Source organism: Canis lupus, chromosome 11, assembly GCF_011100685.1.
Source record: "Canis lupus familiaris isolate Mischka breed German Shepherd chromosome 11, alternate assembly UU_Cfam_GSD_1.0, whole genome shotgun sequence".
Classification (NCBI taxonomy): domain Eukaryota; kingdom Metazoa; phylum Chordata; class Mammalia; order Carnivora; family Canidae; genus Canis; species Canis lupus.
In genome coordinates, this window is record NC_049232.1 from 15,242,847 (window position 1) to 15,264,518 (window position 21,672).

Genomic DNA, 21,672 nt, shown 5'->3' on the forward strand with positions numbered 1-21,672 from the left:
GCAGATGCTCAACCACTGAGCCACCCAGGTGCTCCTGAGGGATTTTAAATAGTATTCTAAATACCAGGTACATGAGGAAATTTTAACAAACTTGACTGAAGAACAAACCAGGCTAGCTAACACTGAGTACACAGAATAACTAAAACACAGCCTAGCCAAATGTTGCCAGGTGAAATTCCTTGACACAAAGTAATGAAATGAGTTGATAAATATGATTAATGCTCATAAGCTGGTAATGATAAGATAGCTTATGAAACACCCAAGTTTCTAGAAGGCAGAAACTTGAGTTTCCACTAAGTAGGAATAATTTCAAGTATGTCTCTTAACCTGTCACTGGAGTGCTATTTTCTTTTCTTTTTTTTTTTTTTTTTTTTTGTCTAAATGTTTTTATTTGAAACAAATAGTTGCACCGAGCAAGAGCTTACTTTCCCCACTCCAAATCAAAACAGAGTGTAATAGGGGCAAACGTCAGGATAGTTCCAGTACGTGAACATCCTTCTACTCACTGTGGCTGGGGCAACTTTATTCATCAGCAGTCATTCTTACACAAAATATTAACCCCAAAGTACTAATGTCACACAAAAGGAAGTGGTCTTAGTTTCATGTGTGGGGCTGTATGTTCTATAAATGCCAAAAGGTAGGAGAAGCACAAACACAACCCACTCTTTAAAAAAAACTAAATAGTTCAAAGAATTTTCCATCCCCCCCTTATTCCCATAATAAAAAGTAGTGCTGGGTTCTGACACCCAGATTTGGTTTTTATCCTGGCCATTTACAAAGTATTTCCCCATCTGACTTGCATCATTAGGGTTATCGATAAAAGTTCATTCACTTTGAAGAGAGGTGCATCTACTCCTTCCTCCTCTTCTTGCCTTCATGCTCATGTTCCTTGGGGCGGCTGCTGTCTGAGGGTCTTTTAGAGCCACCGTGCTGTTTGGCCTCTTCCAAAAACTTGTCCAAACCAAAAGGATCTTCCTCAAACTGAACTGGTCCTTCTCGGCCTCTTTGCCTACGGTCTGAACCAGAAAACTCCTTATCGGGAACAAATCTGTTGGTCTTTATTCTGGCTTCTAGGTCATCACCATACATGTCCTTGTCCAGATTTTTACTGGGCCTGTAAATATTCTGGGCCATATCTTTACCACCTCTCCAGGCTTGATCATAAACGTTGTAAATTTCATCTTCTCCACCTGCAAAACCACTGTCCATACCCTTCGACTGGTTGAAGAGGCTTTGGTCATACTGAACTTCATTGGACGTCCGCGGATTGGGCACACCAAGAGCAATGACTTCACTGATATCTCGATTTTCATTTCTCTGTAGTTTTGACCGCTTATCAGGAGCTGCCCTGGAAAGATTCCGGTCGTGTTGTCTCTCTTTTCGCCTGTCATGCCGGATTTCATCCCTCTCACGTGCCTCCCCATCCTCTTTTTCCACATGAGTTTTAATCCCAGCTCTTCTCTCTCTAGCTTTCTGGGCCATTTCTCTAAGTTTCTCTTCATGTTTCTCCTTTTCTTTTTGTGCCATCTTTCTCTCTACTTGAGCACGCATTTCTACAGCTTCACGAGCCTTCCGATCAGCAATATAGAGGGCTTCGGCCAGCTTAGCAAAATTCTCATTGATGTGAACTGTCTGCAGGCCTCTTCCATCAGCAGCCAGACGTTTGTCTAATGGAATTGTATACCCCTTTGCATTTTTCCAGTTTGAAATACAAGGAGGAATCTTCCATTCTTGTTGCTCCTTCACAGTCATCTTTCGGCTAGGAGAATGCATGACAGGTGCAGGAGGAGAAGGTGGTCCTTGGGGAATTTTCTTATTAATCTTGAATCTTGGAGGCTCCATTGGATCTTTCTGCATTTCTACCATCCGAATAACTCTCTGTTTAGCTCCAGAGTTGAAAGCCACTCCTTGCTGAGATGGTGTGTATCGAATATACTGAGCAGGAGCCAGTTTATCAGCAGCTCGAACTGGCATGGCTGCAGCAACCTTCTGTGATAAAGATTTTTCTAAGGCTACTCTTGTCTTTTCTGTTATCTCTTTAATGGCTTCTTCATCAGGTCTTTGCAGATCTGGATCATCTGCATTCATGACTTCCTTGGGAACCAGGTCAGTATACTTGCTATAAATGACCTTGTCTTTTGACTGTCCTTGCCGAGCAATTGCATCATATTTAATTTTTCCTTCAGCATCCACCTGAATGGTCAGTGCATTTGACATTTTTTTCTTTCGTCCCATATCCAGTGGATACTGGGCCACATGGATCTCTGGAAAAGCACCTCCATCTCCAAAATCCTCTAATAATCGAGGTATCCAGCCTTTCCTGTACCCATATGGGGGAGGTTCTCTTCGGGATGAGACCAGTGAGGTCTGTCTTGATCTCTGGGATCTTGCTTTTTCTTCAGCCTCAAGTTGGTCCTGAGATAGCTGAGTAGGTGCAGGTAAAAAGCTGGTGAGCGCCATCTTCTTCCCTGGAGTGCTATTTTCTGAAGATCTTTCTGGCTAGTAGAATCTTCTGTTACAGTCACTCATTAATAATCATAAACCACCCTGCTGCTCTCTCCTTTTCCTCTTTGTCCCATGGCTCCCCTAAATCCAAAACTGGCAGCATGACAGGAGTCTTTATTGAAACAATTTGGAGCTTTCAGAAAAATCTGTGGGTTTTGAATGGAAAAAGAAAACAACTGTAAAGCAAGAATAGCTTAAGGCAAAATGATGTATCAGTGGACTCCCAGGGAAGATGGGCTGATGCCTCTGTCCTAAAATCTCTACTTGCATCTGTGTGAAATGGTCTTTTCATCCTGCTTTCTGAAATTTCATCTTTTGAAGATTCTCAATTTCACTCTGGGCCAACATTAACCTCATTGTTAGTCACTAACTTGGAATCCTAACGGAGCCTAAATAGGCATTGCCATTGCAATTCCAGACTCAATATCAAAAGGTTTGGCAAATGTGAGACAGATCATGTATGCTTTCCCCACACCGTTTTTTTGCTTCTTCCCAATACCACAATATACAGGTAAATGAGAATTTGCTGAAGAGACAGAATTAAAGTGAAATATAAATGTAGTCCATTGAAAAATAACCTCCATTAGTGAAGAAAAAAAGCATTAAAATGTGAAATCTCTCACAGAAGTTCCCCCTGCATGTACACACATCATAGATTTGTGTCCTTGTCTCAGTCTTGTTCTCATCTCAACAATTCCTCCTTCAAATATCCATCGCATAAAATACATTCCACCTAGGGGACACTACCCATTCATAATAATCCCCCACTCATGGAAGTGCCATCCTTCCCCTTGCAACAACCACACTCCCAGCAATCCACAACACACAATGATCTCAAATAATTCATATCTAATCAGAAAATCAGTCTCTAGTAACATCACTAAGAGGAATGAGGGGCCCACTTGAAAGTAGGACTATCTTCCAGTGAGTAACATCTGTCTCAGTAAACCAATCACTCCTTCTCTCCTGAGTCCTCTGTCTTTCCCTACAACCTCAAGGAAGTATACCTTTTTCCTCTAAGAAACAGTGCAAAAAGAGCAATCACTCACTGCCTGCATTCATTACGGAGAACAGAAGTTTCTTTTTGTTCACTTTCAACAATTCTACATCAAGAGTTGGGAGTGGGGATTCACTTCACTGTTTCCAGTTATGCATATTGTATTTGTATGATTCCAAAATAATAGCATTTTCCAGGATAAACAAAACCACCACATTAAATATACACATTAATAATAAAATGCATTAAAATCCCAAAGGTTAAAATGTGAAACAAATGTGCATTTTAGAATAGAGTTTTTCAAGTATTACACATATAGATATGTATTTGCTAGAAATTCTTAGGCAATCAAATTTTATACACCTTGCCCCAGAATTTGTCTTTTTTTATCCTCAGAAGACACTCAAGGGAATCTTGGAAGTGCATTGCACATAATTATCTAAGCCTCCTAGCTTTCCAAGCACCTGGAGAATGTCACTGAAGATAAAGACTAGCTTTATCAAAACCTCATGTTAACACATCCAACATGGGAAATTTACTTTAATTTTCCATAGACTCAGACCTTATATACCTATCATTGAAGTGCTATTTCAAACATCAGAGCAAGTAAGAAAGTTGCCCCCATACCATGTAAATGTAACTTCAGTCCCTGCCAATTTCAAGAAATCCTGCAACCATGAGTGCTGCTGACAGACTGTACTGTTCCACCCCATGATTCCCAGCTTGCTAGATGCATACCAACTTCATCATAGAGATGGCAGCTTGATTTGTTTGAATGTTGTTCTCTATACTGTCTTCAGATTATTCTTCTTTCATAAGGCTTTTTACTCTTCCCCTCTTTCCAAGTTGTTGGTTTTGGTTTCAGTTTGTTTTTTCACTTTGGGGCAACCTTGAATTACTCCAGCCATCCCACATTGAGAGCCCTCACCCTGTAGTCCATGCCTTTACCAATACAATCATTGTAGAATCTTAGCTACTGCCTCCTGTTCAACAATGATTTATAAAGCACCCAAGAGGGGCACCTGGGTGGCCTAGTGGGTTGAGCACTGACTCTTGTTTTTGGCTGGGTCATGATCTCAGGGTCATGGAATCTGGCTCCAAGTTGAGCTTCACTCTCAATGTGGAGTCTGCTGGAGATTCTCCCTCTCCCTCCCCACTGCTCCCTCCAGCCCTGCTCCTGTGCACACTTTCACACACTCTAGATAGATAGATAGATAGATAGATAGATAGATAGATAGATAGAATCTTATAAAGCATCCAAGAACCACTGGAAGTGCTGTTCAGTTATCTATTTGATTTCATATCATAGTTCCAATGCTTCTTTTGTTCTGTCTCTGTCTCTCTCTCCGTGTGTATGTATTTTTGTGTTTAAAAGAATCTCACTGCCACCCTTACCAAGAAGTCCTCACAACGCTCATATCTTTCAAACCCTCTGAAAACAAATTAAGAAAATAATCAAGGCCAAGTAAGGCAATGTTAGCACTTGGGGACTCAGAATCTGAAGGAAGATAAAAGTCAAGAGTTTACAATTAAAAGTGGAAGTGGTTCCCTTACCTGCCAAGTAAAACCAAAAGTGACAAGTCTAGATTTTATTAGCCATTTCAGTAATCTATAGGAGTACAACCACTCTCCCTCCAAAAATGTTTTCTTCTGGGGATCCCTGGGTGGCGCAGCGGTTTGGCGCCTGCCTTTGGCCCAGGGCACGATCCTGGAGACCCAGGATCGAATCCCACGTCGGGCTCCCGGTGCATGGAGCCTGCTTCTCCTTCTGCCTGGGCCTCTGCCTCTCTCACTCTCTCTCTCTCTCTCTCTGTGACTATCATAAATAAATAAAAAATTTTTTAAAAATGTTTTCTTCTGAATTGAAAAAAAGAAGGAAAGGTACTTTCTATTATATTGATTGAGCCTTCCATTCAGGGAAGGGCTCATCATCACCTGTTGCTCAGCATTTAGCACTCTTACACTGGCATGACAGCTAACATCATGATCATGATCTCTTTCACACCATACAGGAAAGTATTCCAATTCCTGCTTGTTCTTTCAGATTTCTTTGACATGGACTACTATTCATGAATATTTGGTTTCCTTTTTTCTGGTTTTGTGTGTACTCTCTCTCTCTCTCTTCCTCTCTTTTTTGTGAAATTTGCTTATTTGAGAGAAAGAACACACAGGAGGGCAGGGAAAAGGGAAAAGGAGAGAGAGAATCTCAAGCAGACTATTGCCTGAGCAGAGCCAGAAATGGGGCTCAGTCTCACAACCCTGAGATCACAACCTGACCCCAAATCAAGAGTTAGACACTCAATCAACTGGGCCATACAGGCGCCCCTCCTCTTTTTAAAGCATATTTCCTAATTCTTTTGAGGGTTCATCTTTACTGATACAACCATGCCAGCATGAGAAAGTTTTTAGTGTTAAGCTTTTACTTATTGCCATATTCAAATATATGGCATCTACATAGCAAGAGTGAATTTATAATCATTTGAATTTCCCATTTTTATCCAGATACTTAGAAACTGTATAGATATAATTTTTACTCCTTGAAGAGGCTACTTAAGAATAATGTTTATGAACGCATATGGAATTTAAGGTAAATATCATGTTGGGGGAGATCTGTATCTGTCATAACATGACATTTATCTATAAACTAGGTAGCAAAAGATATATTGATCCTCTTTGCATAAAAATATTTCATCAGTAAATATATAAAATTTCTATCTGTATGTGATATACATAGCATACCCTTTATTCACAATGAGAAACTGATTTTCAAATGGTAAATGAGCTTTGTCCAAATAATTTTAACCCTTTAAATTCACTGAACACTAATAATTCAAAAATTGTGATCTGATTTCAGCAAACACTTCTCTTATTCCTGAGAAGTTGGTCAGAAGTTTGCTATTTCTATGCGACTTAGAACAGAGTGAATCTTTTGCATTTCAGTACACTCAATGATGGAGACCAAGCCAAAATTCATAAATGACACTGAATAAGCCAATACCTACAGTTAAGCTTTTGACTATAGTTATTTTTTAGATAAATATATTGATACAATGGAAATTAATAGCTATGCTGGATAAATATGCAATGGAAACACAATAAACAACAATAAGAACATGCTGAACTTTTTCTCTACCAAAGACTGAAGCTGCTTAATTTTGCACAATGGAAAAGTGGTACTGATGCATACTATAAAAATATTCAGAAAAAAAGTCACCAACATCAAATTAACTCTATCTTAATAAAATATTAGGTGATCAGAAGAATTCTTTAATCTGATTAATTGATGTACAACTTCTTAAATAAGACAAATTTCATAAGAAAAATTATTTGTTTATGTTAAGTGACACAGTTGGTAACTCAAGGTTATTTTAGCTGTAAAGGTATTTGTGAAGATTTGACCAAGAAATTTAATTTCATGTTTTGATTTCTATTAAGATATATTCAAACTCAGAAAAATTTATTAACTTATCTAAAAAAAAACAAATTTTATCTTCTATATACTCCTTAGAAGTTTTAAATATTTAAGTTAATCCTCTCTTAGCATCTCCAGTTAAATGCACAAGTACATATTATCTTAAATGTAACCTGGGGACACCTAGGTAGCCCAGTGGTTGAGCATCTACCTTTCACTCAGGTCATAATTCTGGGATTGAGTCCCACATCAGACTCCCCATGGGGAGCCTTCTTCTCTCTCTGCCTATGTTTCTGCCTCTCTCATGAATAAATAAATTGAAATATTTTTAAAAATAGGACAAAAAAGGGTCAACTTATGGCTGTTGAGGTAAAGAAATTATGTTTGGGAAAATGTTGCACAAATAGATGCTAAATTGGTGACAGGAAGTATTACTGAGAATCACTCTTCTGAGTCCTGGACGCTTGGGTGGCTCAGTGGTTGATTGTCCACCTTTGGCTCTGGGCATGATCCCAGGGTCCTGGGATCGAGTCCCACATCAGGCTCTCCACAGGGAGTCTGCTTCTCCCTCTGCCTAGGTCTCTGCCTCTCTCTCTCTCTCTGTCTCTATGAATAAATAAATAAAAAGTGTTTTATTTATTTATTCATGAGAGACACACACAGAAAGAGAGGCAGAGACACAGGCAGAGGGAGAAGCAGTCTCCATGCAGAGAGCCTGAGGTGGGACTCGATCCAGATTCTTCAGGATCACTTCCTGGGCTGCAGGCGGCGCCACCGGGGCTGCCCCTAAATAAAATATTTTTTAAAATTCTAGAAAAAGGGACACTTGAGTGGTTCAATCTGTTGATTGAAATTAATTGAAATATGTATCATTCATATTTAAAAGTTCTTACTATATACCAAGTAGGTACTGTGGTAAATGTGAAGAACATACATCGTTAATTCATTGATGGAACTATAACAACAGAGTTGCAAAACACATGAAGCAAAATCTGACAGAACTGAGAAGAGAAACCGTTAAATCCACAAACATATTCAGACACCTCAACACTCCTCTCTTAGCACTAAATACAGTTAGTAAACAGAAAATCAACACTAATATAGAAGAACTGAGAAAATATCAGGGTGCCTGGTGGCTCAGTAAGTTAAGCTTCCAACTCTTGGTTTCAGCTCAGGTCATGATCTCAGTCTCATGAGATAGAGCCCCATCTCAGGCTCCATGCTGGTCATGCAGCCTGCTTAAATTTCTCTCTCTCTTTCTCCCTCTGTTGCCCATTCCTTGTTGGGTGCGTGCTTGTATGAGCACCCTCACTCAAAAAAAAAAGAAGAAGAAGAAAGAAGAAGAAGAAAGAAGAAAGAAGAAAGAAGAAAGAAGGAAGAAGAAGAAGAAATACCATCCACCAACAATATCTAATTGACATTCATAGAACACGACACCCAACTAAAGCAGAAAACACATTCCTTTCAAGTACATCATCAAGATAAATTATGAAACAAACCTTTGGTTTCTTGTTCTAAGTTATAAAACAAACCTTATCAATTTAAAGGAATTAAAATCATGCGAAGTATGTTCCTTTACTCTAATAAAATTAAACTAGACATAACAGAAAAAAAACAGGAAAATACTCAAACACCTAAAAATTAAATATTTTTAAATAATACATGGTCAAAGAAGATGTCTCAAAATAAGTCACAAACTATTTTGAACTGAAATAAATGAAAGTACAACATAACAAAATTTGTGACATACAGCTAATACAGTATTTATGGGAAATTTATAACATTTAATGCTAATATTAGAATGGATTAAAGGTCTTAATTCAAAATTCAAGCTTCTCTTTTCAGAAACCAGAAAACAAATCAAAATAAGCCCAAACCAAGAAGAAGACAAGAAATAATAAAAAGGATCCATCAATAAATTTGAAAAGGAATGAAAATGAAATAAAAAATCTGGTGTTTTGAAAAGATCAATAAAACTGGTAAATCTCTAGAAGGACATAAAAAAGAGAGAGAGAAGACAAAAATTAATTATGAAGAAAGCAAAAGAGATTATTACTATAGAATTCACAGATATTAAGGGGATATTAAGAAAATCTTAGCCACAACTAACCCTATGCACATAAATCTGGCCATTAAGACAATAGTCAAATTCTTCAAACACCATAAGCTATTATTAATATTCACCTATGATGAAGTAGATAAGCTATGTAGTCTTATAACTATTAAAGAAATTTAAGTCATAGCTTAAAACCTTCTAAAAGAGACATTTTCAGACCCAGATTGTTTTACTGGCAAATTCTACAAAATATTTAAGAAGAAATAATATTAATTCTATAGCAAAAATCTCCAGAAAAAAAAAAATCTATGTTTTTCTAAGATTCTTTGGAAGTGATTTCTGCGTGATCACATCAAATGTCAAGATCTCAAAATTACATGAAAACCACACATTCTCATATATAAATGTTGAAACACAGAGAGGACAGGATCATAATGCAGCTGAGTTTTATTTATGAAATATATAAAATGAATTTGAAAACTATTTTCAAATTCAAAGTTGAAATCTTGCTGTGTTGGAATTGATACATAAAATAATTCATAAATTTATTTCAGTAAATCATCCTACATTGCACTGTATGTGCATTTTTTTATGCATCCTGGAGAAGGGGAGGACAAAAACACAATCAATGAGACATACACACAGAAAAAACAGTGTATTTGATTCCTAACCATTCCACTCATTGACACATGCCCAGGAGTGAATATTAGATAGGAAACCTGACTGCTGTTTCTTCAGTTGGCCTCAGTCTTGGGTGTATCCCATAAAGTGAGTAATTCTTTTTATATATGTACTGAATATAATATGTATATTGTCTATGCATATTAAATATGTATATGTAGGGCACCTCTGTGGCTCCGTCAGCTAAGTGTCTGCCTTCAGCTCAAGTCATGATCCCAGGATACTGGGATCAAGCCCTGAATTGGGCTCCCTGCTCAGTGGAGAGTCTGCCTCTCTCTCTGCCCCTCACCTCTGCTTGTGATCTCTTTCTCTCTCATGCTCTCTCTCTCTCAAATAAATAAAAAATTTTTTTAAACTATGCATATGTAACAAATACATGCACATACACATATATGTATATAAAATAAACATTTAAGCCAATTAAACTCAATGGATAAATTAACCTGAAGAAACAATAATCTACTCCAAACACACACCAAGTATACTGTATTTTGTGGGTGATTTTAGAAAATTTTCAGAAATAATTTTTATTATAGATGATTTTTTTCTTATGTGTCAACTTAATATCTAACCTGAGCAAAGATTTAACTCTATTTAACATGATTCTGAGAAGTTACACTATCCAAGAAACACTACACACGGGCAGCCCTGGTGGCTCAGCGGTTTAGCGCCTGTCTTCAGCCTGGAGCATGATCCTCAAGACCTGGGATCGAGTCCCGCGTCAGGCTCCCTGCATGGAGCCTGCTTCTCCCTCTGCTTGTGTCTCTGCCTCTCTCTCCTCTCTCCCTGTATCTCTCATGAATAAATAAGTAAAAATCTAAAAAAAAAAAAAGAAAGAAAAAAGAAACACTACCCACTTATTTGACTATATAGTCAGAGATAGACACATCTTTAGGAAGTGAAAAATGGCAACATAATGTCTAAGAACTATGAGAAACAGGAGAAATACTAATATGACATTAAAGAATGATTAAGTATACTAGTTATATGATAAGGAATATGGGCTGAGAACACTGAAGAATAAGAAAGGCTTTGGGAAAGAAAACTAAATAGAGTAAGCTGTGTGGAAATAGAAAAGGTGCATACAAGGCAACCCACTGGTGATATGCAACCATGCTGAATGAAAACAAAAAATATTCTCATGATGAAAATTTCAATTCACCCACTATATGAGATTGCTTGTGTATTATACAAACTATCTCAGCAAAGTATGAGAGTGTATGATATTTCCACCAATGGATGTTCTGATTAAATCACTGTTTAAAGTATGTACTACAGCATGTTTCTAAGAGTTCAAAAGTTATACTGATTACTGATTAATCATATAAACATTTTAATCAAGATTTTGTTTACTAAAGGTGCCCAGGTTACAATTTTTGAAGCTATTGCTGTAGGGATTTCACAAAATTGAAGATCACATAGAGGTCCTGAGAATTTTCTTGCCTAATCATACTCTGTTCATTTATTTCCCTTGAAAAACCAATTTGATGTAGTGCATTACTTCTTTCCCCTTGAAAACTCTCCTTTTCATTTACATAAGACTTCAAATTAAATAACATATTGAAAAGTATATTTTTCATCCTAGGGATATTCATAAGCCATAAGTACACAGATTTGAATCAAAAGTACCCTCCAGTTAATGACATAATATTAGTAGAACAGATATGATTCAAAAATTTTTGTGTGCATTTCTTTTATTTTCCCCACTCCCATCCCTATACTTACAAAAGATATTTAATGCCATAAATTAAAGTATACCCTTTTAAACTTCCTTTCATTGTTATATTCTTATATACCTACCAATACATTAAAAATTATATTTGGGGAAAGACTTTGTTCCCAGTTGAGAAAACAAATTATTATGCAAGCTATTATTTCCAAATAAGATCTGAGTTCATAAAGAGGTAGAAAACTTAGTAGATTGAGTAGTAGTATGTATGTAGTTAGCTTACGGGCTTTTTTCTTTGTTCATCTGTCTCTCTGTCAAGCATGGTTTTAGCTCCTGCAACCGGGAGAAATGACTCAATGTAGGATTTTATTTACGTTAAACAACCATTCTATTCCTTTCTTAAACATTAATCTGTATATAAAAACATATCTAATTACTTGCACATGCATGAAAAATATATAAATCCATGCATTTCACAGGATTTTCTCATTGTTTTTAGAAGATTTTATTTTTGTTTATTTATTCATAAGAGACACACACACAGAGAAGCAGAGACACAGGCAGAGGGAGAAGCAGGCTCCATGCAGGGAGCCTGATGTGGGACTCGATCCCGGGACTCCAGGATCATGCCCTGGGCCAAAGGCAGGCAACTAAATCGCTGAGCCACCCAAGGATCCCCAGGACTTGCTCATTTTATTCAATGTTGTATTTTGGAAGTCCTATCCATGTGGTTAAATGTAGATCTGTTTAATTCTACATATACTCTGTGAAGTACTCTATCATATGACCATCTATTTTGTCTATTCAATAACTGATCATTCTTTAAGAGATGTTGGACTCTTACTATTATGAGTAATGTTTCAATGACATTCAATATACATGGTGCTTTTATAATTCTCAATTTGTCTTATAAGTCAAATACTGAGCTTACCTCTCCTGGTTTCTCGCTTTTCTAATGTCTCATTCCTTTAATTTTTCACTGCTTTATAGCTCTCTGCTGCCTTGAAGGCAATACTGTTTAAGATTTTGTCAAAAACTTTCAGTTACTGTCAATGAAATCAATGTGGCTACCTTCACACTGCTACCTAAAAACCCCTTTATTCATCACACTACCAATTCTTCCCCCTACCTTGTGTTTTATTGTTTAACTGTCTTGCTCCCTCTCAATTTTTCAAGTGCAGACTGAAAATATTAGACATTATATGTGAGGAAACGTGATTCACAAAGCCCTCATTTATTTGCCCTGAGCAAGTCATGAAAAGTATGGCAAAACTTCAGTAGACAACAAGCTCTTAAGTAGTCAGACTTGCTACGGACCCTTTTACCTATAATCCAGACTACAATCCATGATGATCTCTTCTTTCTTTGCCAAATACTGCCCCAGTCTTCTTCCCAAGTGAAACCATCCATACCACAGTTGCTCATCTCATGATAAAATCACTCATTTCATTTGCTCATGTTATTCTGTTTCTCTGCAGTATCTTGCCAACCTGTGCACATTCTCCTGAATTTACTGTAGTTATTACTTTTCTCACAACTTAAACTGACACATTTTCCTCTCTTAATACAACAGATTTCTAATCTCCACTCCCCAGTATTTCACCATTTTCCCATAATTCCTATTTGTCTGCTTTCTACAGCTATCAAAACTTACAGTGGCATTTTGTTTTATTATTTATCTATCTTCCCTACTAGAATGTAAATTCCATGAAGTCAGGAATCATGTCTGCCCAGAGATACCTTTGTATTTCTAGCATTTAAAAAATTATCTGATGACTCTCAGTATTTCCTAAATTATTAAATAACTAGGTTGTTTTCATGTGCCAGTGCTATGGATTACAATGTAAATTTTAAGGTCAATGAAAAAAATAAAACTATACTTATAAGAGCCAAGATACAGAAGCAGCCCAAGTGTCCATTAAGTGATAAGTGGATAAAGATGATGGTTTTATGTAATGGAATATTATTCAGCCATAAAAAAGAATGAAATCTTGCCATTTGCAAAGACATGTATAGAGTATAATGCTAAGCAAAGTAAGTCAGTCCGAGAAAGATAAGTACCATATGATTCTATTCATATGTGGAATATTAAAAACAATGCAAATGAGCAAAGAGAAAAAATATGAGAGAGAGAGACAAATTAAGACAGAGACTCTTAATTATAGAGAATAAAGTGATGGTTACCAGAGGGGATAAGGGGATGAGGGGATGGGTGAAATAGGGGGTGGGGATAAAGGAGTATACTAGTTGTTATGAACACAGAGGGATGTATGGAAGTGTTGAACTACTACATTGTACACCTGAAACTAATGTAACACTGTATATTATCTAACTGGAATTAAAATAAAAACTTAAAAACATAAAAAAATTAAAACAAAGCTGAAGAGCCTTTTGATAATATCTCCTATGTAGCAAATACTTAAGGTGTTTTATTAATTTATAGCAAAATCACATAATCTTATGGTATCATGATTCCTGTTTTATAGATGAAGAAATTAAGATGCAGTGAAATTAAAGTAAACTTCCTAAAGTTACGTTACTAATAGCAGAGCTCAATTTTAATCCCATTCCCATCTGATTCTGAATTCAGACCTTTCTACTGTACTACACTGCCTTATAGTAAGCACTTTTCAGATAGCTTCAGATAATCTTCATAAACCCTACAATTAAAATTCTTTGAACTCTAATGTGTTTCTCTGCCTCTTTTCTCCATGTAGTGGAACACACATTCAGGAAACAACCAATTCCTGTCGAATGTACTGCGTTCATATTATTTGTTTCAATTTCCTTGTCACAAAACTGTCTGGAATTACAATTATATATCATTACCCTTAAAGACATCTCATGTCCATTAATCTTAAGCCTGATTATTGGGGTACAACCAGTCGCCAGATGTCACCTTCCATACATATAAAATTAATGTTTTCCTGGATTACTTAGTCATTGAAACTGAGCAGAATATTGCTTCCTAATGTCTGGGGCAAGAACATATGACAAACAGAAAAGCATAACCATGGCATATAATAACAGATGGGACCTACTCTGGTGGAGGGCCAACATGTTTAACAGTCAGAGGTAGGACCTAAGGTCCAAAGAGGTTAAATAATTGGTACAATGCTAAGCAGCTTGCTCATGGCATAGCTGGCAGCATGCTAATCACTTTATAACATACATATTACTTATGAGTTACTGTGCTTGCTAGTGGCGTAGCTAGCGGCATGCTAATCACTTTATAACATACATACCATTTATTAGTTACTGTTTCCCAGATGAACAACTCATAAATAATAAATTGTAATGTTTCATCCTAAGAGTTTTATGACCTCTTTGTTCCTGACTTTGTCTAATTCTCTCTTCCTTAGTTTCAATGCCCATATTCTCATTAGGTGTTTGGTTCTGTAACCCTTTTGCTTTCACTACAACTTTTACTGGTTACACTAATTGGACAATAAATTACCACTCTACAAGGAGCAAATTCTTTCTCATTTCTGTAGCTCTGAAAATGGAAACCCCAAATAAATTTACTGGGTTTTTTATGATAAAATTTGGATTACACAGTTCAGGAATCTTAAGAACACTGATATTTGGTGGTCTCAAATTTACCCCAGCATTTTTGCATGGATTCAACAAAACATTTATCAAGCATCTACCATGCTAACAAGAATTTGTTCATATGAAGATGATTAGTTTACATTCCTTGCCCACAACAAGTTCACTCACAGGTTAGTGGAGTAAACATACACCAAGACCAACCATTAAAATATTACATAATAATATATATATTGTAAGACCTTTTGGCAAAAGTATACAGCCCAAATGATGTGCAGAATTTCTTTTTTTCAGCATTATTGTTATAGACAAAGAAAAATTGTATATATTTAAGGTATACAACTTGATGTTTTGATATAGGTATATGTTAGGAAATAATCACCACAATCAAACTATTTTGAAGAGATAGTTCCTTCCCCACTGTATATTCTTGGCACTCTTGTCAAAGCTCAATTGATCATAAAGTAGTAGACTTATTTCTGGACTCTCTGTTTTGTTCCACTGGTCTACATACATGTCTGTTTTTATACTAGTGCCAGTCTGTTTTGATTACTAAAGCTTTGCAGTACAGTTTGAAATCAGAAAGCATGATGCCTACAGCCCTGTTCTTTTTGCTCAAAATTGCTTTGACTATTTGGAATCTTGTGTTTCTATTTGAATTTTAAGATTTTTTTTCAAGACACTTAATACGTTTTTTATTGAGCCTTTTAGTTTACAACATGAGGTAAAAGGAAAGTCATTTCACCTTAACTAATATTTTACATAGCTGTAGTAAAATATCTCAAACTTTAAGGAATTATGATGGATTACATATATTAAAAGTTGGGGATTGGGTAAACAATATCTGAGTTCTTGAATTTTCCAGTTGACTCTCCCCTTACAATAGTAACCAGCTCTAGTTATGTAAGTTTTTTCAAGGCCATGTTTTATTGTTGCTAATGTCTTTATATCTGAAGCATTGCTATTTCAATCAATATCTACTAATTCCACTTCAAAAATGAGTTTTGCATTTGGTGGAATTTTGGCATCAGGCTGTCCTTTCTTTCCATAAGCCCATTCTGGTTCAATCTCTAGTCGAGCCTTTTCTCCTTTACTCATAGTTAAGAGTGCTTCATCCCATCCTCGGATAACTTTGCCTATTTCAACCTTAAAACTTAAAGGCTTGGCATTTTCTTCTTCTTTGAGATGGTTTGAATATTAGTATCAAAAACAGGGATCCCTGGGTGGCGCAGCGGTTTGGCGCCTGCCTTTGGCCCAGGGCGTGATCCTGGAGACCCGGGATCGAGTCCCACATCGGGCTCCCAGTGCATGGAGCCTGCTTCTCCCTCTGCCTGTGTCTCTGCCTCTGTCTCTCTCTCTCTGTGTGACTATCATAAATAAATAAAAATTAAAAAAAAGAAACAGTCCCATCTGTAGTGTTCCTGTATACCAGCAGTGAACAACATCTCCCTTTTTGGGAAAGTTGGTTTTATCTCCCTTTTTAAGGACAGATTTTGTATATTTTGGTGGACCCTCATCCAGAGTCTCTTCACACTTGGTTTCTTTGGGTTTATCTTCATTAAGCTTCACGTTTTTCACCTGCTCAGACACTTTACTTATACTTTCAGTACCTTTGAAACGCTTACTTTCAAAAAGATGGTTGTAGGCTGTAACCAAATGGCCCTTGTTAGCTGTCTTGGCCACATTTTTAATGTTTCCTAATAACTTACATTCTGCAAGAAACAAATCTGAACCATGGTCCTGTAGAAACTTGATAATGTCCTTCTTGGGTAGTTGCTCACTGTGCAGCTGCTCCATGGTCCAGGCCTGCTGTGGAACGGCCACCACCATCTTCCCCCGCTGCCTCTGCTGTACTCTGAATTTTAAGATTTTTTTATATTTATGAAAGGAATGCCTCTGGAATTTTGATAGAGATTGCAATGAACCTACAGATTACATTGGGTAGTAAGGACACTTTAACAATATTAATTCTTCCAATCCATGAACTCAGAGTGTTTTTCCATTTATTCCCATCTTCTTTCATTTCCTTCACTAAACTAATGCTTTATAATTTTCAGTGCACAAGTATTTCACCAATTTAGTTAAGTTTATTCCTTGTTTCAGATATTTGCATCTACCTTCATTATTGAACTTGGCTTTTAATTACCTTTCTCATGTAGGTATTCTTTCATTTGATCAGAGTATACTCATACTGGTCCCATAACAGAACTTTTTTTCTATGTGTATACTCTTGAAGATTTTCAGCAATATTGATAATCATGTTTTTTGGATGGTTGGTAGAAGGCACGTGAAAAACTAGCTTTAATATTTGTTGTAAAACTTCACCCTTTGGGTTACATATCCCTAACAGTTACAGGTTTACTCTTGCTGACTATTTCTCCTTGACTCAATCTTGATACAGCATTTTCCTAGACTTTCATTATTGTTTCAAATTTAATGAAATAGAGTTACTTGTAAAGTTCTCTACATTTTTACTATTTATTTGAATCTCTACTTCCTTTTTCATTCTCGCTTATTGGTGCCATTGTTCTTGGTTTGTTTACTTTAAGTTGATCAATATTGTCAGAGACTTACCACTTTAATGCACTTTTCAACAAGTCACTTAAACCCTTTTTGATCCTCTTCATTAGAACTGTTTTCTATTTTATTGATATTTGATCTTTTTCTCCATTACCTTTTCCATTTCCTCTGAATTCATTCCTTCTCATTTTCTGAACTCTTAAGTGCTTACCTCATTAATTTTTAGCCTTTCTTCTCTCTTCCAATGTAAACACTTCAGGATATAAATTGTTCTCAAATAGCATTTTAGTTGTACCCTGCAAGTTTTATATGCAGCATTTCTCATTCAGTTTTATGTATTTTTTACTTCCATTATGATTATTTGACCAATGGATTATTTTTTTTTTTATTTCAAAATGGCTTTTTTTTTTTCTTTTTAGTAATGACTATATTGTCAATTCTTATATGCTTTCGAATTTTTATTGGTCTACCACTTCCTGACACTGAGTTCTTTTTCACTGGTCTCTCTGTTTATCTTTTGATTAAGAACTCACAGCAACAACAAAATAAAATCTTTCTTAAGGGTTTCCAAAAGATTGATAACCGAAGAGTAGAAAAGATCCTCAGGAAAAGCTGAGCTTTACAAACAGAAAAACGTGGTTTCACTGCTACTTCGTGATGGGAAGAGACAGGAGAAGTATTTACAGATAAGTGCCCCCCACACACAGGAAAAACAGAAATAATTCTCTATAAATACCCAATGAGAGAGTCCCTCCATTGTGTGTATCACAATATTCCTTAAAGAATGGCCTATGGTTGACAATTAGAATGAAGGTCTATAAAACACAATGAGTTTCAGGAATACCATTTTTTATTTTGCATAATCACTACGATAGCTGAGGAATGGTGTGTTTAAATTTTATGAATGTGATGCTAGTCATAAGATATTATGTATCTTCCTACATTTTGGAACTTTAGAAACACTGGATTAATAGATGCATGAGTACAATTTGGGAGATCATGAAGGATCCACACTAGATCCAGTGGACAGAGGACAGCTCAAACTATAGCTTGCTGAAGAAGGAATTTGGTCATGAATTAGGTACATGGGTGAGTATCCTCTGGGACTACACAAAAGAGAAAAACCAGATAAGGAATATTTTCAGACTTGAACTTTAGTAAATATTTAATTTCTACAAGATGAGTGATTCCATTCGTGGGCTTTAATTTCTTTATGGAAAATTAATAACAGAAAATACTGTATTCATCTTTTTTGAATTGGGGCCTTTTTGAATTGATGGTAACAGGTAAGTAATGTAACACTGTGAACTGCCCACTATGTATCGTGTTCAAATGTGCTAGTTTAGACAGCATAGTTAAGTGTAAAACAGAATGGGAAAGGAAAGGAATATTCAATCAATATATGACGTAACTTTGCAATTAACTTAATGGATATCTTAATAGGACCCATTTTAGAGATTTTATTGTATGACAGCAGACAAGCATCCCTGGTAAGCCTGAACTTCCCAGTTTTTCACCAATCCCTGACAAGTGTGTAAGAGCCACATACCCTAGAAAGCAATTACATACGGGGGGGGGGGGGGGCAGTCTGATGCTAGGCTCTATCCCAGGACCTGGAGATCATGTCCTGAGCTAAAGCAGATACTTAACTGAGTCACCCAGGTGCCACAAGGGAGGTGAAACACTCTCTGATGCCCTACTGGCCCCCTGCAAAGAGGGACTGGCCTTATCGCTAGTTTCCAACAGGTGTAGCTTTTGGCCTAATTGCTTAAAAGATAAAAAATTACATACACATACCTACATTATCTATCTATCTATTCTCTCTATCTACCTATCTATCATCTATCGACACTTTGGGGAGACAAGTGGGAAAATTCTTCTAAACATCTGTGACATTATAATTTACAATAAAGAATATATGTATTTGATCTTTGTTCCTATCCATTCCTGGTACAGAGTTTCTAAAAACCCTTGGAATTTCCAAAGTGAGGAGAGAGATAAAGCTATATTTTGTTATGTTAATAAAATGGTTTTTGGAATGTGACAGTGGAGCCAACCTGGAGATTAAAGGATTGGAACTTTCATTCACCCCAGACCTCCAGGGAAGGGAATGGCTTGAGGTTGAATCAATTGTCAATGGCCAATGAGTTATATCAAACATGTACATACATAAAAAAAAAAAATGCAAAAGGACAGGATTTGGAGAGCCTCCTGTTTAGTGACCATATGGAGATGTGTGGAGAGTGGTACTCAGAGAGAGGATAGGAGCTCCATAACCCTTCCCAAATACCTTGCACTATGCATCTCTTCCATTTGGCAATCTTGAGTTATATCCTTTTATAATAAACCAGTAATCTGTTAGGTAAAATGTTTCTCTGAGCTCTGTGAGCCATTCCAACAAATTAATTTAACCCAAAGAGAGTGTCCTTGGACTCTCCAACCTATAGCCAGTGAGGAGAAGCATGGGGTAGCATGTGGCTAGCATGTGAACTGGGGGTGGGAGAGGGCACTCTTGTAGGACTGAACCCTTAAACTGTGGGATCTGACACTATCTCCAAAGAGACAAGGTCTGAGAATTACTTATTGCTCAGAGAAAAAAAAAAATCACCTACATTAGAACTGATACCAAAATTGTGCCACTCTAATTTAACTGTTCCCAAGGGGTGCTACCAATCTAACGAGATCAATTCCCTATCACAAAAAGAACTACACTTAACAAATGGATAGGTTTATAGTCAAAGAAAAAGACAAGTGATAAGTACATGGCTTTCTCTAGCACTTTCTTCTCAGAACATAAGAAAAAAATAAGAGTCAGGTCCTGCCTCATCTGGGTAAGCTCCAGATGATCTCTCTTCCTTCATCTGTCTTCTACGGTAATTTTCTGTCAACTTGGCTAAACTACAGCCCCCTATTATTCAATCAAACATTAAACTACATGTTGCTATGAAGATATTTTAATTAAAGAGCAACATCAGTTTACTTTAAGTAAAGGAAATCATCCCAGATTATCTGGGTAGGCCTCAATCAGTTAAAGGCCTTAACAGTAGAGTCGAGGCTTCTGTAAAGTAAATTCTGCTCATGGGCAGCAGGTGCAGCCCACACCAAAAGTTTCCAGCCTGCCCTTCCAGATAGCCCTGAAGGACTTTAGACTTGCCTTGCCAGCTCTCACAATCATATCAACCTATTCTTTGCAATGAATCTCTTTTCATATATAGGGACTACATATATGGACTATAATCATCCTCATTCACCCATAATCATTCTTTTAAGCCCTATGACTAAAAAGTAGTAAAACTTTAAAATAAGGTTAGAAAGAGGCCCCACTTAGGTTCTAAACTAAACTCATGAGCTCAAGCCCAACTTTCCTGAGAGTTCTGCACTGGGGTAATAGGCTTCTATATAACAAAACAATATTGTATTTCTTGTTTATAACCCTCCTTTATGTTTACATCTCTTTCGGGATGTCCTATGAAGAGGATACACTGGCCAAGGCAGAAAACTGGCATTTCTGGACATATTCCCTATTCCATATATCTTAATATATGAGGTCACCAAAGCCTTACTGAAATCTGAAAATACACACACACACACACACTCATATGCACACATTCCTTCAGCCTACCTCAAGAGTTTACCTGCAGCAACATGGCACAGTTCCCAGCACACACAGCCTTCCCACTGAAAAACTATCTCTGAGATTCTCTGTCTGCAAGCTTCATTCATTGTCACAGGCGCTTGCTCAGCCCTGAACTAGGCATCCTGGAGTGCAATGAGGATTTAATGACCTTAGCATCCTTCAAACAATGGTGGATAGAAGTCGGAGAATAGGCATCCCAGATTTCGCATTACACACTGAAAAAATTCTCCAGAGTTTTCTACGTGATTCCTCACAGGGGTGCAGTCAGGAACAGTTCTCTTTTTTTTTTTTTTTTTAGGAACAGTTCTCTGACTTGAATTTACTCTGTGGGTAAAGCAAGGTCCCATGCCTTTAGGAATCTGTTTTGTTATCATAAATATTTTTCTTGGAAAAAATGTATTTAAGTAGTATCTGTTAGAGGCCATAGGAAGTCTTTTCATCTCATGGCAAAAAAGCATAGTAAGATTCATGATGGATAAGAATTGCCTCTCTTTTGTCAAGCAGGGAAAAAGCCCATTGTGGAAAGAGATGGGGAAAAAAAGAACACTCAAAATTTCAGGATTTTCAGGCAATTGAGAAGGAACTATAAGAAAGCCAAGATTTCAACAGAAGAAAAATAGCATTAATAGGCTTGTAAAGAACAAAT

At 36.7% G+C, this 21,672-nt stretch overlaps 1 protein-coding gene and 1 pseudogene across 1 annotated transcript; both read right to left on the bottom strand.

Moving 5' to 3' along the window:
• Positions 1-456: 456 nt before the first annotated feature.
• Positions 457-2,485, bottom strand: LOC609035 (annotated as a pseudogene).
• Positions 2,486-15,249: 12,764 nt separating this feature from the next.
• LOC607841 (peptidyl-prolyl cis-trans isomerase FKBP3-like) lies at positions 15,250-16,857 on the bottom strand. The gene is given in 3 exon segments (XM_038551608.1): positions 15,250-16,041; positions 16,044-16,092; positions 16,280-16,857. Coding segments are annotated over 3 exon segments (675 nt in total). The 5' UTR covers positions 16,700-16,857; the 3' UTR covers positions 15,250-15,835.
• Positions 16,858-21,672: the final 4,815 nt, after the last annotated feature.